Genomic DNA, 23,616 nt, shown 5'->3' on the forward strand with positions numbered 1-23,616 from the left:
AAGATTTACAAGGATGTTGCCAGGGTTGGAGAATTTGAGCTATAGGGAGAGGCAGAACAGGCTGGGGCTGTTTTCCCTGGAGTGTCCGACACTGGGGGGTGACCTTATAGAGATTTACAAAATTATGGGGGCATGAATAGGATAAATAGACAAAGTCTTTATCCTGGGGTCAGGGAGTCCCGAACTAGAGGGCATAGTTTCAGGGTGAGAGGGGAAAGATATAAAAGACACCTAAGGGGCAACATTTTCACGCAGAGAGTAGTATGTGTATGAAATGAGCTGCCAGAGGATGTGGTGGATTCTGGATTCGCATAAACCAAATCATCCAACGACATTTCCGCCACCTCCAAAAAGACCCCACCACCAGGGATATATTTTCCTCCCCACCCCTTTCCGCCTTCCGCAAAGACCATTCCTTCCGTGACTACCTGGTCAGGTCCACGCCCCCCTACAACCCACCCTCCCATCCTGGCACTTTCCCCTGCCACCACAGGAACTGTAAAACCTGTGCCCACACCTCCTCCCTCACCTCTATCCAAGGCCCTAAAGGAGCCTTCCACATCCATCAAAGTTTTACCTGCACATCCACTAATATCATTTATTGTATCCGTCGCTCCTGATGCGGTCTCCTCTACATTGGGGAGACTGGGCGCCTCCTAGCAGAGCGCTTTAGGGAACATCTCCGGGACACCCGCACCAATCAACCACACCGCCCTGTGGCCCAACATTTCAACTCCCCCTCCCACTCTGCCGAGGACATGGAGGTCCTGGGCCTCCTTCACCGTCGCTCCCTCACCACCAGCTGCCTGGAGGAAGAACGCCTCATCTTCCGCCTCGGAACACTTCAACCCCAGGGCATCAATGTGGACTTCAACAGTTTCCTCATTTCCCCTACCCCCACCTCACCCTAGTTCCAAACTTCCAGCTCAGCATTGTCCCCATGACTTGTCCTACCTGCCTAGCTCCTTTTCCACCTATCCACTCCACCCTCTCCTCCCTGACCTATCACATTCATCCCCTCCCCCACTCACCCATTGTACTCTATGCTACTCTCTCCCCACCCCCACCCTCCTCTAGCTTATCTCTCCACGCTTCAGGCTCACTGCCTTTATTCCTGATGAAGGGCTTTTGCCCGAAACGTCGATTTCACTCCACTTTGGATGCTGCCTGAACTGCTGTGCTCTTCCAGCACCTCTAATCCAAAATCTGGTTTCCAGCATCTGCAGTCATTGTTTTTACCTAGAGGATGGGCTGTCCAGGGCTTCCAAAACATCAGCATGAGATTGTTAAAAGCCTGATCGGTCTGTCTCCCAGGTTTGTCACCGGTTAAAAACATTCATAACCAATTCCTGTGTTACCCTCCCTGCAGCTGTGCTCCACTGTTTGCTCCATCTAATGATGTTTTGGGGAATTATATCAGTGTTGAATGCCTTCTGTGTAGAGGCACCTATGGTTCAGTGAGTACCTCTGATACATTTTGATTGGTAGATCATCAAAAAAATGATAAAGGTAAAGGCAACATTTCTAAAAGGGGAGCAGGAGGAGAGGGAGTATGCGTTACTAAAGGAGGAAGGGAAGTGGGAGAGAATAGTTAAATAAAGTGAAGTGTCCTGGGCTTTATTCACAGGGGCATGAGCACAGGAGCAAGGGGGTGATGTCAAAATATACGACACCAGTTTGGTCTTAACTGGAGTATTGTGTATATTTTTGGCATGGTGCTTTGAGAAGGGCGCGAACACATTGGAGAGAATGATGGAGGGCGTCATACCAATTGTTCCACGGATGAGGAACTTCAGTTATGACATTCGATTCCTCAGGCTGGGACAGTCCTTCTCAGAGAAGAGAAGGTTGAGAGGAGATTTGATAGAAGTTTACTAAATCATGAGGAATGTGGACAGAGTGAACAGGAAGAGATTGTTTCCATTTGTGAAAGATTTGAGAATGGCGAGGGCACACATTTAAAGTAACCGGTAAAAGAAGCGAAAGTGATTTGAGAATGAGTGAGTGAGTAAGGTCAGGAAGTCTAGATTGGTGGAGGTATATTCAATCAAAGTTTTCAAATGGGAATTGGATAGTTATTTATAAAGGAACAATGTGCAGGGTTAGAGGGAGAAGCAGGAGAACAACACTTGGTGAGGTGCTCCTTCAGAGAGCCGGAGCAGACAAAATGGGCTGAATGGCCTTCTCCTGCAGGGTGACTACTGCGACTTGAGTCAAAAGGCACCACCAGCATTGCAAGGAGCTGAGTGCATTCTGGGTCTGGCACTTCCTGTCCACCTGCCATCCACTTCCCACCCAGCCCCACTGAAGGTACTCGCCTTCGGGTGAACTGAGAGTCTGCAAAAACAGAAATTGCTTGAAAAGCTCGCCAGGTCTGGCAGCATCTGTGGAGTGAAGGGTCTGCCCTCTCAGATGGAGAGAAAAATCCCAACGTGCTACTGAAAGGAGGGGCTGGGCATTTTCCCTGGACCTGGGCAAATATGTATCTCTCAACTAATATCACTAAAACAAAAGTCTGGTCATTATCTTACTCATAGGATCTTGTTGTGTGCACACTGACCGCTGTGTTTCCTACATTACAGTGACCTTTGTACATCCCTGTATGTGTCAGTCTGTGTGTGAATGTGGGGATTTGTGATTGGGTGAGTGTGTATGACTCTCTATCTTGTTTGTTTCTCTGTGACTTCACATTCCACTCGGTAATGTGCACTACACCCGAGTCTCCTACTGCTTGAGTCATCATGAAATCAGGTTACTCAAATTCTCCCATTCCTCCCAAATTTCCTGCCTAATGGCCTCAGATTATCAAGAAATACCGACCAGTTTTCTGCAGTTAGAAAGAAACTATTACTAATTGCAAATAAATCTGTTCCAACCACAGACAAACAGATTATGAATGATTAAGTATAATTGTCTAACGTAATCTCTATGACCTTCTTAAATCCCAGTAGAGACATACTAACAGAAATAAATTTTTAAAAATTCATGTTATGGATGAAGAAAAATATGAAGGGAACACAGTTCAATAGCACCACTCCACAGAATTTGATGAGGTGTCATTTGATTTTTCCAAGTCTTTCTGATCTTTCTGCATTCTGAGTCCCCTCAGAATTGCCAACTAACTGCACAGATTCCCAGTCACTGGTTACAAGCAGCAGATCCAGGCAAGTGGGGAATGAGAAGAGTGAGCTATCTCCTATTTCTTTGTTACTTCTCTGCAAGAGGAGAGAAATGTTGTCTTTTTTTGAATCTGGAGGCACCCGTTGTGTTGTTCACATGCAGGCTGCCCACATGTCAGAACCTAGTCAGAGAGTAATTGTCATTCGGCGCTCACCTGACACCCATAACTGCTCCTGACTGAATAAACAGAACACAGACTGAATCTGGGCAAACTTGTCCTGAGCACACAGCCACGTATCAATGAGTCTGAGAATCCTCCCAAGCTTCCTGGGCGAAGGCAACAATCTACACAAAACTCCCACTGAGTTCCAACAACTTGTTTTAAAATGGCAGCAACTCCGTCCATGGTTTCCTTTATTTAAAGGATTCCCTAGCACTGACCCTCCGACAGTGCAGCACTCCCTCAGCACTGATCCTCCGACAGTGCAGCACTGCCTCAGCACTGACCCTCCGACAGTGCAGCACTCCCTCAGCACTGACCCTCCGACAGTGCAGCACTCCCTCAGCACTGACCCTCCGACAGTGCGGCACTCCCTCAGCACTGACCCTCCGACAGTGCGGCACTCCCTCAGCACTGACCCTCCGACAGTGCAGCACTCCTTCAGCACTGACCCTCCAACAGTGCCTGCTCCCCCAGCACTTACCGTCTGACAGTGCGGCACTCCCTCAGCACTGACCCTCCGACAGTGCAGCACTCCCTCAGCACTGACCCACTGACAGTGCGGCACTCCCTCAGCACTGACTCTCTGACAGTGTGGCACTTCCTCAGCACTGACCCTCTGACAGTGTGGCACTTCCTCAGCACTGACCCTCCGACAGTGAGGCACTCCCTCAATACTGGCCCCCTGATAATGCAGCACTCCCTCAGCACCGACCCTCTGACAGTGCGGCATTCCCTCAGTACTGACCCTCCGACAGTGCAGGCATTCCCTCAGCACTGACCCCCTGACAGTGCGGCACTCCCTCAGCACTGACCTTCCATCGGTTCGGCACTCCCTCTGCATTGACCCTCCGACAGTGCAGCACTTCCTCAGCATTGACCCTCTGTATAGCGCTCCTTCAGCACTGACCCTCCGACAGTGCGGCGTTTCCTCCGCACTGACCTTCCGACAATATGGCACTCCCTCAGCACTGACCCTCTGACAGTGCAGCGCTCCCTCAGCACTAACCCTCTGACAGTGCGGCACTCCCTCAGCACTGAACCTCTGACAGTGCGACACTCCCTCAGCACTGAGTCTCCAACAGTGTGGCAGTCCCTCAGTACTGACCCTCCAACAGTGAGTCACTCCCTCAATACTGACCCTCTGACAATGCAGCACACCCTCAGCACCGACCCTTCGACAGTGCGGCACTCCCTCAGCATTGACCCTCTGACAGTGCGGCACTCCCTCAGCACTGACCCTCTGACAGTGCGGCATTCCCCCAGCACTGACCCTTCCATCAGTCTGGCACTGCCTCAGCACTGACCCTCTGACAGTGCAGCAGTTCCTCAGCGCTGATGGATGGTGCAGTACTCTCTCTCAGTATTGTTGCTGTTACCCTGTATGGACCTAAGACGGGTGGCACAGTGGTTAGCACTGCTGCCTCACAGTGCCAGAGACCTGGGTTCAGTTCCCGCCTCCGGCGACTGTCTGTGTGGAGTTTGCACATTCTCCCTGTGTCTGCCTGTGTTTCCTCCCACAGCCCAAAGATGTACAGGTCAGGTGAATTGGCCCATAGTGTTAGGTGAAGGGTTAAATGTAGGGGAACAGGTAGGTTGCTCTTCGCAGGGTTGATGTGAACTTGTTGGGCCGAAGAGCCTTTTTCCACATTGCAAGTAATCTAATCTAATCTAGACAGGGGACGAAACGTTTGCAACACAAACTCCCAGCTCGGCGAACAGGACCACAACAATCTAATCTAATCTAAGACAGTGTAGTTGAATTCAAAGCCCACAATCTGAAAGATGTAACGAGGTCAGTCAGGTGGACCTCATGGACATTGATCTCCCTGACTGTGACTGGTAACCTGGACCAATCAGGGAGCCCTGGCTGACAGATATAAACATGAATGTCAGATATCGTGTAAATAAACGGGGACTTTATGATGGGATACCAGCCTCTGGGGAGTTATTTCAAAAGGCAGGCGAGGAGTTACCAACCACTGACTCGAGGCAACAATACTTTCTTACTCTGCTCGTTACTTGTTGTCAATCTTTTAAGAAAGGTTTCATGTAAAAGGTATCATAAATTAAATCTGCTTCTTTGGTGACTCCTTAACACAATTACAGCTTCAAGTCATGAAAAAACACTTCTTGGTTTTTTTTCTCTCTTTTGGTGAGGTATACCAGTAATGTAATCTTTACAAAGTAAATTACCTCATTGCAAAATCCAAAACATGTAGAAATCTCCATGAAATTGTAAAGAGAACATTGAAGGGCTTGGGTTTAAGAAAATGATTTCTGTTGTGATCTGGGATAACTAGGCGTGAATGAATACCCCAGTTTTACTGACTTTGAATACTGTAGCTTCTATTCACCGCAACTGCTCTTTTTTAAAATAACATTTGCAGCACAATAGCACTCCTGTCAACCTCGTTTCATTGTCTCGCATTTAATTTTATTGATGGTACTTCAGATAAGCTTTTAAAGTATTTCTTTAAAATGGAACTGGTTTTCCACATATTAATAATTCTCGAGGATTATTGAAGGGCACTTTCAGAATGCAAATATACATATGCAGCGAGGCATTGCTGATGTGGATGTTTGTGTGTTTCTATGTTTGCCTGTGCATGTTTTTGTGTGTGTGTGTGTGTGTGTGTGTGTGTGTATGTATGCACTCACGCATGCAGTTGCATGTGTGTGTGAGTTCATATCCATCAATGTCCATGCATGTGTAAGTGTGTTTGTGTGTGTATGTGTGAGTGCATGTGTACACATCCATGTGTACATATGTGTGTATGTGTAAGTGTGTCTGTATACATGTGCATGCGTGTGGGTGCATGTGCCTGTGGGCGTTGTGGCTGGGCCTGACTATCAGTCTCCCCTTCACATCGGAGATTTATAAATGATACAGACCAAGCAGTCCCCATTCTGGGGAACCTCCTCCTTCTTTTCCAATCTCAATCTACCATCACAACCCCAATCTATCGATTATTGTCTACTTTCCCTTTAAATGTTTTTTCATTCACTCGAGATAGGGTTGTTCCAACATTTATTGCCTGTCCCTAGGTGTCCCCTTGAGAAGGTGGGGGTGAGCTGCCTTCTTGAACCACTGCAGTTCACATGCTGTGGGTTGACCTACAATGCCCTTCGGGAGGGAATTCCACGACTTTGACCTAGTCACAGTGAAGGAATGATGATATATTTCCATGTCCAGATAGTGAATGGCTTGGAGGGGTACTTGCAGGCGAAAGTGTTCCCATGTATCTGCTGCGAAGTTCCTGCTAGATGGAAGTAGTTACGTCTTTCTGAGGTACTGTCTAAGGAGCCTTGGTGAATTCCCGCAGTGCACCTTGTAGATGGTACACACTGCTGCTACTGAGTGTCAGTGGTGGAAGGAGTGGGTGTTTGTGAATGTGGTGCCAATCAGGCAGCTCTTTGTCCTGGATGGTGTTGAGCTTCTTGAGTGTTGTTGGAGCTGCCCCCATTCAGGCAAGTGGGGAGTATTCCATCACACTCCTGACTGATGCCTTGTAGATGTTGGACAGGCTTTGGGGAGGCAGGAGGGGAGTTACTCACTGTAGTATTCCCAGCCTCTGACCTGCTTGTGTAGCCGCTGTAGTGAGTTTATGTGGTGAGTCCAGATGAGTTTCTGGTTAATGAAAATGCAAGATGAATAAAATTGTCATGTGTATTCAATATAAAATACAGTGAATAGTCTGGACCATTGCTCATACATAAGTGCCATTCACAGAATGAAATTTTTAAAAATGGCTCAAAGAGAGTCCCAACCTTTCCCTCTCCGCTGCTACAGCATGTCACTGCCAGAGTCCCTGCTCTGGGCTGCACCCACACATGCCATGCTGCTGAGAGTATCCTGCTCCAGGATTCCCAAGCAACACTATGCCACATCAAGTGACCTGCATTGGGCTGCACCCGCGCATGCCATGGCACTCCAGGCTTCCCAACAGACATCATGCTGCCGTCACGGGCCTACTCCACATGGAAGTGAGAGTTCCCCTCCAGGCTCCACAGCCTGACCGACCGACTCTGTAGCCGTGCTGCCTCTGAAGATGCTGCCGTTGCTCTGGAGACCATCGAAGCTGCCTCCCTTCAGGTAAGTTTGAGGAAAAAAAGAGAAAGGATGGAAGGAAAAAGGGAAAAAAAAGAAAAGTGCAGATGAGGAGGTCAATCCCGGGCACAGGAGCCTGAACACTACTACTCTGGTCGGTGGAGTTGTGGATAGTGACGAAGATGTTGTAAGTTACAGAGAGACATAGATAAGCTGCAGAGCTGGGCTGAGAGGTGGCAAATGGTGTTTAATGGGGACAAGTGTGAGGTGATTCACTTTGGTTGGAGTAACCGGAATGCAAAGTACTGGGCTAATGGTAAGATTCTTTGTAGTGTAGATGAGCAGAGAGATCTCGGTGTCCAGGTACACAGATCCTTGAAAGTTGCCACCCAGTTTGACAGCATTGTTAAGAAGGCATACAGTGTTTTAGCTTTTATTAACAGAGGGATCGAGTTCCGGAACCATGAGGTTATGCTGCAGCTGTACAAAACTCTGGTGCGGCCGCACTTGGAGTATTGTGTACAGTTCTGGTCACCCCATTATAAGAAGGATGTGGAAGCTTTGGAAAGGGTGCAGAGGAGATTTACTAGGATGTTGTCTGGTATGGAGGGAAGGTCTTACGTGGAAAGGCTGAGGGACTTGAGGCTGTTTTCATTGGAGAGAAGAAGGCTGAGAGGTGACTTAATAGAGACATACAAGATAATCAGAGGGTTAGATAGGGTGGACAGGGAGAGCCTTTTTCCAAGTATGATGATGGTAAACATGAGGGGACATAGCTTTAAATTGAGGGGTGATGGATATAGGACAGATGTCAGAGGCAGTTTCTTTATTTAGAGAGTAGTAAGGGTATGGAATGCTTTGCCTGCAACGGTAGTAGATTCACCAACTTTAAGTACATTTAAGTCATCATTGGACAAGCATATGGACGTACATGGAATGGTGTAGGTTAGATGGGCTTCAGATTGGTATGACAGGTTGGTGCAACATCGAGGGCCGAAGGGCCTGTCCTGTGCTGTAATGTTCTATGTTCTGCTACCACCATGATGAGGGGTAACCCTCCCCAGGATGTTGATAGTGGGGGAAATAGTGATGGTAACACTATTGGATGTCAAGAGGCTGTGGTTAGATTGTCTCTTATTGGAGATGGTCATAGCCTGGTATTTGTGTGGCGTGAATGTTACTTGCCACATGTCAGCCCAAACCTGGGCATTGTCCAAATCTTGTTATAATTGAACATGGACTGCCTCGGTATCTGAGGGGTCATGAATGCTTCTGACCTTATGATGGAGGGAAGGTCATTGATGAAGCAGCTGGAGATGGTTAGGTCTAGGAACTGAGGAACTCCTGCAGTAATGTCCTGGAGCTGAGATACTGACCTCCAACAACTACAACCATCTTCCTATGTATTAGGTATGACTCCAACCAGTAGAAAGTTTCCCTTCTGACTCCCATTGATTCCAGTTTAGCCAGGGCTCCTTGATGTCACCCTTGGTTGAATGCAGCATTGATGTCAAGGGCTGCCCCTCTCCCCTCCCCTCTGGAATTCAGCTTTTTTGTCCATGTTTGAACCAAGGCTGTAATCAGGTCAGGAGCTGGGTGGCCCTGGCAGAATCCAAACTGGGCGTCACTGAGCAGGTTATTGCTGAGTGAGTGCTGCTTGATAGCGCTGTTACTGACCCCTTCCATCACTTTACTGATGATTGAGAGTAGATCAACACACTCAAAGTGTGTGTTGCTGGAAAAACTCAGCTGGTCAGGCAGTATCCGAGGGGCAGGAGAATCAACATTTCAGGCATAAGCCCTTCAGCAGGATTCTCCTGTTCCTCCGGCATCTGCAGTCCTTACTTTCTCCGAGATCAACACACTACTGTGATGTCTTGGAGTGGTACTACAGTCGAGCAGCTACGTCCTTTAGGACCCAGTAGTATTGCTGGCAAGCCACTCCTGCTGTGGACATTGAAATGCCCCACCCACAGTACATTCTGTGCCCTTGCCACCCAGAGTCCATCATCCAAATGTTGTCCAACATGGAGGAGTACTGATTTATCAGCCAAGGAAAGATGGTACTTGGTGGTTAGCAAGAGGGTTCCTTGCTGATATTTAACCTGAAGCCATGAGACTTCATGAAGCCCAGAGTCAATGTTGAGGATTCCCAGGGTAACTCCCTCCCGACTGTATCCCACTCTGCCACCCCCTCTACTAGGTCTGCCCTGCAGTGAGACAGGACATATCCCAAGATGGTGATGGTGGTGTCTGGGACATTGCACAGTATGATTCCGTGAGAACGACTATGTCAGGCTGTTGCATGATTTGCCTGTGAGAGCTCTCTCCCAGTTATGGCACTAGCCCCCAGATGTTAGTGAGGAGACCTTTACAGGGTGATCAGGGTTGTTTCTGCCACTGTCTTTTCTGATGCAGGTAATCCATCGGTTTCATCAGTTTGTTGAGACTTTGTAGCGATCGATACAACAGAGTGGCTTGCTCGACTATTTCAGAGGGCAGTTGTGAATAAGGGATCGACTCACCTGGAAAAGCAGGCCAATAGACTTTGAACTCCCTGCAAGCAGTTTCAGATTGAATTCTGTTTAAAAATAAATTTGGAACAAAAATCAAAGAATGAGTTGGTAATGGTCAGGAAGTTGTCAGATTGCGTTAAAATCCCAACTAGCACAGACAACCTACTGTTCTTAACCAGTCCATACGTAAGCCCAGTTCCACAGGCACAGCCTAGCACACATAGTACTTATTACAAAAAACTAACAGAGGGTCAGTGCTGAGGGAGCACTGCACTGTCGGAGGGTCATTGCTGAGGGAGTGCTGCACTATCGAAGGATCATTGCTGAGGGAGTGCTGCACTGTCACAGGGTCAGTACTGAAGGAAAGCCGCACCGTCAGATGGTCAGTGCTGAGGGAATGCAGCATTGTCAGAGGGTAAGTACTGAGGGAGTACTGCACTGTCGGAGGGTCAGTGCTGCACTGTCAGAGGGTCAGCCTGAGGGAGTGCCACACTGTCCGAACGTCAATGCTGAGGGAATGCCGCACAGTCAGATGGTCAGTACTGAGGGAGTGTTACACTGTCAGAGGGTCAGTACTGAGGGAGTGCCACACTGTCAGAAGGTCAGTGCTGAGGGAGCGGGCACTGTCGGAGGGTCAGCACAAAGGGAGTGCTGCTCTGTCAGAGGGTCAGTGCTGAGGGTGTGCTGCTCTGTCAGACGGTCAGTGCTGAGGGTGTGCTGCACTGTCAGACGGTCAGTGCTGAGGGTGTGCTGCACTGTCGGAGGGTCAGTGCTGAGGGTGTGCCGCACTGTCAGAGGGTCAGTGCTGAGGGTGTGCCGGACTGTCGGAGGGTCAGTGCTGAGGGAGTGCTGCACTGTCGGAGGGTCAGTGCTGAGGGTGTGCCGGACTGTCGGAGGGTCAGTGCTGAGGGAGTGCTGCACTGTCAGAGGGTCAGTGCTGAGGGTGTGCTTCACTGTCGGAGAGTCAGTGCTGAGGGGGTGCCGCACTGTTGGAGGGTCAGTGCTGAGGGTGTGCCGGACTGTCGGAGGGTCAGTGTTGAGGGAGTGCCGCACTGTCGGAGGGTCAGTGCTGAGGGAGTGCCGGACTGTCAGAGGGTCAGTGTTGAGGAAGTGCCGCACTGTCGGAGGGTCAGTGCTGAGGGAGTGCCGCACTGTCAGAGGGTCAGTGCTGAGGGTGTGCTTCACTGTCGGAGAGTCAGTGCTGAGGGGGTGCCGCACTGTCGGAGGGTCAGTGCTGAGGGAGTGCCGGACTGTCAGAGGGTCAGTGTTGAGGAAGTGCCGCACTGTCGGAGGGTCAGTATTGAGGGAGTGCGGCACTGTTCGAGGGTCAGTGCTGAGACGGTACTGCATTGTCGGAGGGTCAGTGCTGTGTGAGTGCTGCACTGTCAGAGAGTCAGTGCTGAGGGAGTGTTGCACGGTTGGAGGGTCAGTGCTGAGGGAGTGCCGCACTGTCAGAGGGTCAGTACTGAGGGAGTGCCGGACTGTCAGAGGGTCAGTGCTGAGAGTGTGTGCTGCACTGTCGGAGGGTCAGTACTGAGGGTGTGCTGCTCTGTCAGAGGGTCAGTGCTGAGGGTGTGCTGCTCTGTCAGACAGTCAGTGCTGAGGGTGTGCTGCACTGTCGGAGGGTCAGTGCTGAGGGTGTGCCGGACTGTCGGAGGGTCAGTGCTGAGGGAGTGCTGCACTGTCGGAGGGTCAGTGCTGAGGGTGTGCCGGACTGTCGGAGGGTCAGTGCTGAGGGAGTGCCGCACTGTCAGAGGGTCAGTGCTGAGGGTGTGCTTCACTGTCGGAGAGTCAGTGCTGAGGGAGTGCTGCACTGTCGGAGGGTCAGTGCTGAGGGTGTGCCGGACTGTCGGAGGGTCAGTGTTGAGGGAGTACCGCACTGTCGGAGGGTCAGTGCTGAGGGAGTGCCGGACTGTCAGAGGGTCAGTGTTGAGGAAGTGCCGCACTGTCGGAGGGTCAGTGCTGAGGGAGTGCCGCACTGTCAGAGGGTCAGTGCTGAGGGTGTGCTTCACTGTCGGAGAGTCAGTGCTGAGGGGGTGCCGCACTGTTGGAGGGTCAGTGCTGAGGGTGTGCCGGACTGTCGGAGGGTCAGTGTTGAGGGAGTGCCGCACTGTCGGAGGGTCAGTGCTGAGGGAGTGCCGGACTGTCAGAGGGTCAGTGTTGAGGAAGTGCCGCACTGTCGGAGGGTCAGTGCTGAGGGAGTGCCGCACTGTCAGAGGGTCAGTGCTGAGGGTGTGCTTCACTGTCGGAGAGTCAGTGCTGAGGGGGTGCCGCACTGTCGGAGGGTCAGTGCTGAGGGAGTGCCGGACTGTCAGAGGGTCAGTGTTGAGGAAGTGCCGCACTGTCGGAGGGTCAGTATTGAGGGAGTGCGGCACTGTTCGAGGGTCAGTGCTGAGACGGTACTGCATTGTCGGAGGGTCAGTGCTGTGTGAGTGCTGCACTGTCAGAGAGTCAGTGCTGAGGGAGTGTTGCACTGTTGGAGGGTCAGTGCTGAGGGAGTGCCGCACTGTCAGAGGGTCAGTACTGAGGGAGTGCCGGACTGTCAGAGGGTCAGTGCTGAGAGTGTGTGCTGCACTGTCGGAGGGTCAGTACTGAGGGTGTGCTGCTCTGTCAGAGGGTCAGTGCTGAGGGTGTGCTGCTCTGTCAGACAGTCAGTGCTGAGGGTGTGCTGCACTGTCGGAGGGTCAGTGCTGAGGGTGTGCCGCACTGTCAGAGGTTCAGTGCTGAGGGTGTGCCGGACTGTCGGAGGGTCAGTGCTGAGGGAGTGCCGCACTGTCAGAGGGTCAGTGCTGAGGGTGTGCTTCACTGTCGGAGAGTCAGTGCTGAGGGGGTGCCGCACTGTTGGAGGGTCAGTGCTGAGGGTGTGCCGGACTGTCGGAGGGTCAGTGTTGAGGGAGTGCCGCACTGTCGGAGGGTCAGTGCTGAGGGAGTGCCGGACTGTCAGAGGGTCAGTGTTGAGGAAGTGCCGCACTGTCGGAGGGTCAGTGCTGAGGGAGTGCCGCACTGTCAGAGGGTCAGTGCTGAGGGTGTGCCACACTCTAAAATTTTCCATTCCGATGCCCTAATGCACAGAAACGTGTTGAACAGCAGGAATGGGTGTGAAAACACATTAGGACTTGGAAAGCAAAGGGACAGGGTTGTTTGTTCTGGAAGGTTGGTGTAAAACGAGCTGAGTGGCCAGCTTCCTCACTGTGACTCAATGATCCAATCAGAAGTGACTGCTCAGAATTCGGAGCCACATTTCCTGGGGCTGAAATTCATGTCTCTCACCTATTTGTCTGTCCTTGTATGTTACAGAACGCCGTGCGACACAACCTCAGCCTTCACAAGTGTTTTGTACGAGTGGAGAATGTGAAAGGGGCAGTTTGGACAGTGGATGAAGTGGAGTACCAAAAGCGCAGGCCACCAAAGATGACTGGGTGAGATTTGGTTAAAACATCTCTTCCACTATCCTCACTGACACTTTGACATTTGACATTTCAAGAGGCATCTGCTCCCTGCAAGTCAGCTGGTACACCCCCAAGATCAGTAGCACGGCTGATTCCTGACTAGGGATAAGGAAACCATCAGGTTCGAATTGGTATACACCCATGATCAATCCTCAAGATAACAAGACTGCAGACCCATCACACTGCTACAGATGGACAGAGGAACAAGGTTTCTGATTGAGATATTTATCCCAAAATCGCTGTTCGACTCCCAATGATCTGACTATAATTAAAAACAAAATACTGTGGATACTGGGAATCTAAATCAAATTGTTGGAGAAACTCAGCAAGTCTGGCAGTATCTGCGGAGAGAGAAAACAGAATTAAAGTTTCTGGTTCAGTGACCTCCTTCAGAGCTTGAGACAGTGAGGCTGATGACTCTCTGTGTTTTTGCTGAGTTTGAGAAAGAGAGAGATGAACTGATATTAATGGAAACAACCATCAGTGATTCAGGGTGATATCCACACTCACTCCCTGTAGGAAATGACCACCTGGTATTGTCAGTAGAGGCCAGCACACTATGAGGTGAGAATTCCTGTCACAATGCTGTTGTGTTCATTATCCCCATGTTTGGCTCAGTCTCTGCAGGAATACACCACAGTCCACTGGGCTTGAGAGCCACGCTCCTCCACAGGGTGTATCACAGCTGTATGTTGTTGTTGACGGGGAAACTGAGACCGATTGACTAAGACAACCCTTAATGAAATCTAATAGGAAATTCTGGAAAATCTATTCCCAAAGAATAGTGGGAAGGCCAACTCATTAGCTCAGTGAGCAGTCGAGCTAGATCACGTCAATGTATTTCAGGGAAAGCAGAATAACCACATGAGGGAGTCAGGACTTGGGAAGGACAACACAGTGATTTGGTGAGATGAGATATGAGGGGGTTCAGGCAGAGAGTTGTAGTTGGACAGTGAACATGCTGCAAAGTGTGATAAAGGTTACAAAAATTCATCTCTACATAAGATTGTGGGCAAGTGAGAATTGAACTTTCCCAAGCGATGCAAGGAAATCCAATTGGGTCTTTTCAATAATTCAGTTTGAGTTGAAATTAAGTCTTGATTTTCTGAAAAAAGAACCTTTTCTTTCAGAAGTCCAACTCTCGTGAAGAATGTGATTACGGGACTTGGATATGGAGGAGCACTTAACCCCAGCTATCAGGTGAGGATTGATCTTCAGCTGTTCTGGACGTGGTTGGAGTAAATTTCAGATGCTAACCTGAAAACCACAAACACAACCTGAGACCTTCCCCCATTGTACTGAAGCCTGTCTATAACACGAACCAGAGCCACAGACCTACCTCCAGAGGTCACTGATAGTTTCCACCTTCACCTTTTCATCTGATCTTGGCATCAAAAGTTGTAGATTCCCCTACTCTGGCTCTCTTCCTCATCTCCAGAACCTCAGAAGCAGGAGCAGGTAGTAGGGAGAAGGAGTTGAGGCAGGAGTCGGCCTCAGTCAGAATCTTCACCCAGTTTGTCCAGCGCATTCTGTATTCACAAATCAGGGACAAGGGAGTTACTGAAAGGTGGAGGGTAGGCGTGGGGTTGGGGGTGGGGGAGCAGGTGGGCGAGGGAAAGGGTTGGGGGGGCACATCATTTTGATGACCGCGGGACTTTGCTTACAGTGGGGTCACCTTGGATCATCTGCAAGGCCGTGTATACAGAGTCTGCACAGGCAAAGTGAAAAACACCTCTTGAATACAATGGACCTGTTGGACAATAATGATGGTGTACGGTATTGTGTGGGGCTCTGGTCACCACATTACAGGAAAGACATAATTGCTCTGGGGAAAGGGCAGAGAAGATTGACTGGGATGTTGCCAGGGCTGGAGGATTGTAGCTAGGAGGAGAGATTGGAGAGGTTGGGATTGTTTTCCTTGGAACAAAGAAAGTTGAGGAGGTGACATGATTGAGAAATACAACATTGTGAAGGGGGGAGAGATAGAGCAGGCTGGAGGAACCAGTTTCCTTTGGCAGGGGTCAGCAATTCAAGAGGAATGGCAAAAGAATTAGAAGAGGAAAATCTTTTTACGTAGAGGTGGTGGTAGGTGTCTCAATTCACTGCCTGAGTTGGTATTGAAAGCAGAGACTTTAACCTCTTTTAAAAAGTACTTGGATCTGCACCTTAGGAAGGAGGGCTATGGTCCATGTGCAGTAAAGTGGGATTAGACAGTGCATTTGGGTGCCTTTGAATTGGCATGGTCAAGATGGGCCGAAAGGCCGCTTTCTGTGCTGTATCATTGCAATGGTTTCTATTGATCAAATAAGTGATACCTCCAGCACCAACTTCAGTTTTAGGATATAGGTCCAAAGATTGAACACGCACACACATGCTCGCGCACACATGCTCACACACGCTCACACACACACACACACACACACACACACACACACGCACGCACACAGACACACACACACGGAGACACACACATTGATACACACACACACACACACACACACACAGTCTCACAACAATTCATACTCACTCACACATACTAATACACACACATACATTTTACTTATATACATATACTCACACACTTACGCAATTCATACACATATTCACAAACACTCACTCTTGCACTCATACCCTCATACTCACACATGTACACTACCAGGCGTACTCATAATCACAGACATACACAAATGCAAAACTATGCACATACACTCACATTGAAACACATTCACACTGACACACAATCACACTGACACATACATTCACATGCTAACACACACACACTGACAGACACACACTGATTTACACACTGACAGACAGACACACACTAACATACACACACACACTGACACACTCACTTGTGCTCATGCTCATACACAGTTACACTAACACACACACACACACATGCTGAAATGCACACACACTCAGACACAATTTCACATGAATGCTCACCCACACATTAACATTCACTTAGACACATCTGCAATGATAGGTGCGACATGCACTCACACATTCACACACTCTTCATTCACATTCATAGTCACACTTCCCACTCACATTCATGCTCACACTAAGTCACACTTTCACACATTCAGTCATTCACAAAGACTGTAAACTACAGAAGTTGAAAAAATAGACACACCATTAACCAGTTCCAGGTTCAAATCTATGATTTAAATATTTCAGAGTGTGACAGACTGACTTGATTTGTTAGATTCTCTCTGATGTCTTGTTCCCATCCTCGGAATATTTGACATGTTTGATAAAGCAAGCCTGAGACTGATTCACAGAGTGAGAGAGCCACCAGCTGGGTACTCTGTGTATCTCAGCAAGACTTCCCTGGCAGAGTCACCCTGATACTGAGCTTTCAGCAATTACTCAGAGGGACTGGCTGCAACTGGGACACACTGAGGAATAAGCTGTTAACCTTGGCCTTCTCGAATACAGGAGAGAATCGACTGAAATTGGTCCTGCTCCTTGCACTGAATTAATGTTTATAATTGGGGTGAATAAGTGAAAGTGTGTGTGTGTGTGTGTGTGTGTGTGTGTGTGTGTGTGTGTGTGTGTGTGTGTGTGTGTGTGTGTGTGTGTGTGTGTGTGTGACAGAGCGTGAGTTTGTGTGGGTGGGAGTATATTTGCAAAGTAGTGTGTGTGTGAGCACATATGAGTGTGAGAATGTGTGTAAGGTATTTATGTGTGAGTGAGTATGTCTGTGTATGTGTGTGAGTGTGTGTGTAAAAACTGGATGATGTCTAGGTGTGATTCCTCCCATAATCGATTAGCCACACGTGTGAGAGATCTGGAGATGGAGTGTGGTGCTGAGTCCCGTCACCTCCTCTTCAGGAGAGGAAGGAAAAATAGAGAAAATGCTCTTTATGAATAAATTGGGTCATTCTTTAAAAATTGCTCCTGGATGTGAAATCCCTCCAACTCCTTATCCTTCCCTGTCACTGGAAACTCCAGGAGCATCTCTGTACCTCTCCAATTCCAGCCTTGTGAGTATCCCAAATTGTCACTGTTCTGTCATTCACAGCTAGACCTTTAGCTGCATGGATCCCAAGTTCTGAAATCCACTCCATAAATCTGGCTCCTCTCCCTCTCCTCTTTTATTGCTTTATTGCCCATCCCTAATGGCCCAGATGGCAGTTAAGAGGCAACCACATTTGCTGTGGGTCTGGAGTTGCATGTAGCCAGACTGGGTAAGGATGGCAGTTTCCTTCCCTAAGGGACGGTAGTGAACCAGATGGGTTTTCCAACAACCAATGATGGATTCCTAATCATCACAGATTCTTAATTCCAGATATTCATTGAATTCATACTCCATCATCTGCCGTGGTTGGATTTGAACTCAGGACCCCAGAGCATTATCTGAGTCTTTGGATTCACGGTCCAAAGGGAATACCATTAGGTTATCGCCTCCCCTTTGAGTTACATCAAAACTATCATTTTGACCAATATCATGGCCAACTGATCCCTCTCAATTGGGTCAGTGCCAGATTTTATTTTGTTACATTAATGTGAAGTGCTAAAGGAGCTGAAATGTTACAGGTTGTTGTAGTACAAGCCCGACTCCTGTGAATCTGTAGGGTGGACATTCAGTCATGGAAGTCTTCACCAGATATTTATGTGGTCTTCCCAGGTATTTGTTCACACACCAAGCTTCCTGGGGATAGGGGGTTTTGGGGTGGGGGACTGGGATTGTACATCCGAGTCCTCACATTGAGGCTAATAATATGACTGTCCAGCTCAACAACACTGCACTGTCATAGCAACTTGCTACTCACCAACAACAAAAGGAGAATATTTTAAGGATCAAAACAAAATGCTGCAGATGCTGGAAATCTGAAATAAGAACAGAAAATGTTGGAGAAACTCAGCAGCTGCAAATGTGTTGCTGGTCAAAGCACAGCAGGCCAGGCAGCATCTCAGGAATAGAGAATTTGACGTTTCGAGCATAAGCCCTTCATCAGCCCTTCCTGATGAAGGGCTTATGCTCGAAACGTCGAATTCTCTATTCCTGAGATGCTGCCTGGCCTGCTGTGCTTTGACCAGCAACACATTTGCAGCTGTGATCTCCAGCATCTGCAGACTTCATTTTTTACGAGAAACTCAGCAGGTCTGGCAGTGCATATTGAGAGAAAAACAGAGTTCACATCTTGAGTCCAGTGTGACTCATTGTCAGAACTGAGAGGTGTTGGACAATGTTTTTTTTTCAATTTAGTTTTGACAGTGCAAAAGACAAAGGGCTGTGGAGAAAAGTCAAGATGTAAAATGGATGTAAATGTAGGTGTGAAGGAGAGAATGGGTTCTCAATCCTGAGACCAAAGTAAACAAGGTACTGACCCGTGGCTGATTGGGGAGGGGGGAGTGTGTGGGATGGTGGGAGGAGGGGAGGGAGGCTAGAATGTAGGACAAATTAAGAACTGACAGAACACAGTCAGTTTCTGAAGTTATGGACTCCAATGTGGAGACCCCATTCTGAACTTTTTAAGAATGATGCTTTGGGAATGGTCCAGGAAATTGGTCTGTGTGGATCTACAAGGTTGACCCAGAATTAATCTGTCCTCAAAGAGAGAGGTCCGGGATTATAGGGTTGGTCTACATTATAGATTAGGAATAGAAACCAGTCAGGTTAACAAACAAAACTACTTGTGTTTATATATCACCTGTGAAATAACACAAGCATCCCGATGACAGGGTCATTAACAGAGGCGATAGTGGAATGAACAGGAAATTGAACAGGAAACAAGGCAAGGTCTCATGGAGCAGTTTCACCAAGTCTCAATGAGGGAGTGTTGTACCAAGGGAGTTGTACCGAGAGGGTGCTGTACCGAGGAAGTGTTGTACCGAGAGGGTGCTGTACCGAGGAAGTGCTGTACCGAGGGAGTGTTGTACCGAGGGAGTACTGACAACTGTCCCAGTAAATAATACGATATTAGAAAGGGTTTTTAGACAGAAGTGAAATGACAGAGAAAAGTTTCAGCGAGTAAGATTTTGTTGCCTGTGTAGCACAGAGTAACCCAGCAAGCTGTGGGTCATTAGTAACAGAGGAAGCAGAGCTCAAATTCAGCACGGTGCTCTCGCTCACACAGGGACTGTTATCAGTAACTGGTGAAAAATTGTTTCATGATTTGATGATAACTCTGTCAATGCTGTGTTTGAGCCAAAATAAAGACTCAGTCCTTCAGTAGCAGTCCATGTTGTTATGGTTTATGCTCATTGACCTTTTAAAGTTTACTTTGATCTTTGTGTTGATTGGAGAATGTGAATATGGAGGATGGTAAAGAAAGATACAGTGACAGAGTGACGAATGAAAGAAACAGAGTGAGGGACAAACACAGGGAGATGGACAGAGACAGGGATTGACTGAAAAACACCAAAAGAGATGGACAGAGGGAAAGAAAAAGAGGGAAGGGAAGGAGAAACTCAAAAGGAACGGACTATAAATAAAGTCAACAAAGAGAGTAAGAGACAGACACTAGAGTGAAACGGACAGTGAGAGAAATAGACAAATGGGGAATAGAACAGAGAGGGAGTGACTGAGACAGAGAGAGAGTGATTTAGATAGAGAGGGAGTGATTGAAACAGAGAGGGAGTGACTGAGACAGAAAGAGAGTGATTGAGATAGAGAGGGAGTGACTGAGACAAAGAGGGAGCGAATGAGACAGAGAGGGAGTGACTGAGATAGAGAGGGAGTGACTGAGACAAAGAGGGAGCGAATGAGACAGAGAGGGAGTGACTGAGATAGAGAGGGAGTGACTGAGACAGAGACGGAGTGATTCAGATAGAGAGGGAGTGATTGGGACAGAGAGTTGCAGACCGAGAATAATTAACCCTCGGTGTTAAAGCTTTTGAAACTGTCAGCACTTACTAAAATAATCCAAATGAATTTAACAGTTCAGGTACTTCCTAGCCTCTCAGTATCAGAACTGAGACTTTGCACACTTTGCAAACGTTGATGGAAATCCACCCTCCGCACCTGGAGTGAAGACACACCTAAGTTTAAATGCCTGGATTTGTTTTGTGGGGCCAAGCAGCCTCTACAGCTCTGGGTTAAACTACTCCTAACTCACATATTGCAGTTTAATAACAAAGACTAACATTTAATTAAGGCAACATGAAGTTTCATGAAGGTTTCAATTTGGGAATTGCAAATTTCCTTCTGCACCCAGGCTTTGAATCTGTGTTTTACACAGTAAAGGTGAGGTATTGCATTTTCTGCATTAAAATAATAACAAGTTATTCAATCCAGAAATGGTTAATCGCCTTTTTAACATCAGCTGCTTTTTAAATAGTTTGACGGACAAATGTTAGGACAGTTACTAACTAGCTGGAGTAAGTTTAAAAGACTACACAACTGACTCCGTAACCAGGTTTACTGATAATCTGGTGTAAGAGTGGACTGGAAAGTTTAAAATAGTTTCCCATATCATTGAACTTTAATAATTGTATTTTCTTATAATTCTGTAATACCAAGCATTGCCACTGGAAGGTGCCAGAGTAACTGCTCAATTTAAGGCTGCACTTTTTAAACTCAAAGGGTATGACCTCTCCACTGTGCAGTGGGATTTCCTGGACTGACCTCTTGGGGATGTGTCCTATAGTGAGGGACTGTTCCACATTAGTAAGGACGGTAACAGAACATCAAACCAAATGAGAAGATATTAGGACAGTTGACCAAAAACGTAGTCCAGAACATTAAGAAGCATCTTTTCAGAGAGATGAGGTAGCAGTGGAGAGAGAATTTCAGAGCTTAGGTTGCAGTCACCAATGGTGAAGTGATTAAAATTGGGAATGGGCAGATTCGGGAGTATAAAAATCACAAAGGTGTAAGGTTGGCACAGCTCACAGAGCCAGGGTGGAGCAGGCTGACAGAGGGTGAGGTGAGGAGAGGCTGAGAGCTACTGTAAATCACCAAAGACAAATGTATTTGGTGCAAGTTCAGACACATGCAGCAGAGTTTAGGATGTTTCAGTCAGGGGGAAAGGTATGAGGTTAGCTTGCAAAGTTTAGAGAGAAAGGTCATAGATGAGGATTTCAGCAGTGGATGAGCTGATGCAGGGTGGCCTTAGATCATTGGGAGCTCTGACTGGAAGCAGAGAGATGGCCCTCAGAGAGAGGGTGGAATCAGTGCCTCTGGCAAAGGTCATAACAGGCAACAAGCACAATGTCCTTCTCACTTCATACTGACAGTCAGGGAAGCAGACTGCCCGAGCTGGTGCTGAGAGTTTCGTCAGTATATGTGTGGAAACTGAGACTGCACTTTTAAAAAATGTTGTGGTGAAGCAGAATGGAGGAGAAAGTGAGGACTGCAGATGCTGGAGATCGGAGCTGAAAATGTGCTGCTGGAAAAGCGCAGCAGGTCAGGCAGCATCCAAAGAACAGGAGAATCGACGTTTCGGGCATGAGCCCTTCTTCAGGATGCTGCCTGACCTGCTGCGCTTTTCCAGCAACACATTTTCAGCTCTGAAGCAGAGTGGAGATGGGTAATCAGAGGGAGCCAAGGATTGATCGCAGAGATTGTGTGGACAGGAGAGCTCCTGGTGTCACTGCCAATCAGCTTCACCCATGAGTAACTGCCACTGGGTCTTTGAACAAGATAACAAGACAATCAAGGGTCTGCTCTGTCATCCTTCCAGACACAACCAGCAGGAGGGGCTGCTGAGAAGTGATCAAGAGCAGAAACACTGACTGGTTATTGTTAACAACCATTAGCCAAGAATACTGAGACCAACAATAGCAGCCCCTGAGGAGATGTTCCCTGAGCAGGAGTCCAAACTGGTACTTCCATCTCCAGACCCTTCAGTATCTTGACACTCCCATGTTCTTTACATAGAATTATCGAAAAACTCCAGCAGAGAAACAGACCATTCGGCCCAATTAGAGATGAGAGTGTGGTGCTGGAAAAGCACAGCAGGTCAAGCAACATCTGAGAAACAGGAGAATTGACATTTTGGCATAAGCCCTTATGCCTGAGACATCGATTCTCCTGCTCCTCGACCGGCTGTGCTTCTCCAGCGCCACACTCTCGACTCTGATCTCCAGCATCTGCAGTCCTCACTTGTTCCCATTCGCCCCAATTAGTCTGTATTGGTATCGATGCTGTGTACAGCCACTTCCTACCCAGCTTCATCTCACCCTTCCCATTTACTAATTAACCTGCTCTGTGATGTCAATACACACCTCTGGAGCAGTTAGGGCTTGAACCCAGGCCTCCCAGTTCAGTGATAGGGGTATTACCACTGTACCACAAGAGGCCCCTTGCAGCTCACTCTGTGATAATTTCTTCAGTTCCCATCTTGTGATAATCTCCTCCCTCTTTGATTCCATTGTCACTGTTCACTCCTTTTGGCAGTGCGTTCCATATTCTCATTACTCTCTAGGCAAAAAGGTTCTGAAAGAAATGGTCTTTAAGTACATTAACGGGTCTCAAACCTTCTTCCTTCTTCTTCAGGCAGCTTTGGCTGAAAGCAACTTGCAGCTCCTCAACAGTCCGAGCTTAATGAACCCGTCAGCTAGTGGCTTGATGCATGTAGCTCACGATGACGTCAGCAGCACTGTGGAGCAAGTGAACAGTAATGGCAGCAGCAGTCCTGGCCTTTCCCCTCCACAGCACGGGTATGAGCTGACTCTGGGACAGTGCTGACCCACCACATGCATGGCTCATGGGTCAGACACAATAACAACTTGCTTTTCAATAGCGCCTTTCGTGTGGGGAAACATGCCAAGGTGCACCGCAGGAGTTTAAAGCAGATTGATTTCAAGCATTAGCAAAAGTTACCAAAACTTTTTTTAAAAATGGGATCTTAAGGAACCCCTTTAAAATGGAGATTAGAGAGGCAGAAAGCATTAGGGTGAAAATTCAGGGTCCCAGGCAGATGCCAATCATGACCAATGAAAACTGGGGATGTGCCAGATCCCAGTATTGGAGGAACACAGAGGGTCTGGTTTATTCATAGATTTGACATCCCTGGCTGCACCAGCTTTTACTGTCTAACCCTAATTACCCTGAACCTCATGGCCTCCTAGGTTATTTCAGAGAGGAGTTCAGAGTCAACCACATTGCTCTTGGTCAGGAGTCACATATTAGATTAGATTAGATTACTTACAGTGTGGAAACAGGCCCTTCGGCCCAACAAGTCCACACCGACTCGCCGAAGTGCAACCCACCCAGATCCATTCCCCTACATATATCCCTTTACCTAACACTACAGGCAATTTAGCGTGGCCAATTCACCTGACCCGCACATCTTTGGACTGTGG

General features: G+C 48.1%; 1 protein-coding gene across 5 annotated transcripts in view; it reads left to right on the forward strand.

Annotated features, from left to right (window-relative positions):
* foxp4 (forkhead box P4) overlaps positions 1-23,616 on the forward strand; it is a 390,222-nt gene that overhangs the window by 363,982 nt on the left and 2,624 nt on the right. For all 5 annotated transcript variants that reach the window (XM_060845038.1, XM_060845040.1, XM_060845041.1 and 2 more), the window contains 3 exons: positions 13,205-13,326; positions 14,487-14,556; positions 22,808-22,971. In XM_060845038.1, coding sequence (XP_060701021.1) covers positions 13,205-13,326; positions 14,487-14,556; positions 22,808-22,971 — 356 coding nt within the window. The remainder of the gene's footprint in view (positions 1-13,204; positions 13,327-14,486; positions 14,557-22,807; positions 22,972-23,616) is intronic.

The sequence above is a fragment of the Hemiscyllium ocellatum genome, chromosome 26 (genome assembly GCF_020745735.1).
Source record: "Hemiscyllium ocellatum isolate sHemOce1 chromosome 26, sHemOce1.pat.X.cur, whole genome shotgun sequence".
In the NCBI taxonomy this organism is placed as follows: Eukaryota; Metazoa; Chordata; class Chondrichthyes; order Orectolobiformes; family Hemiscylliidae; genus Hemiscyllium; species Hemiscyllium ocellatum.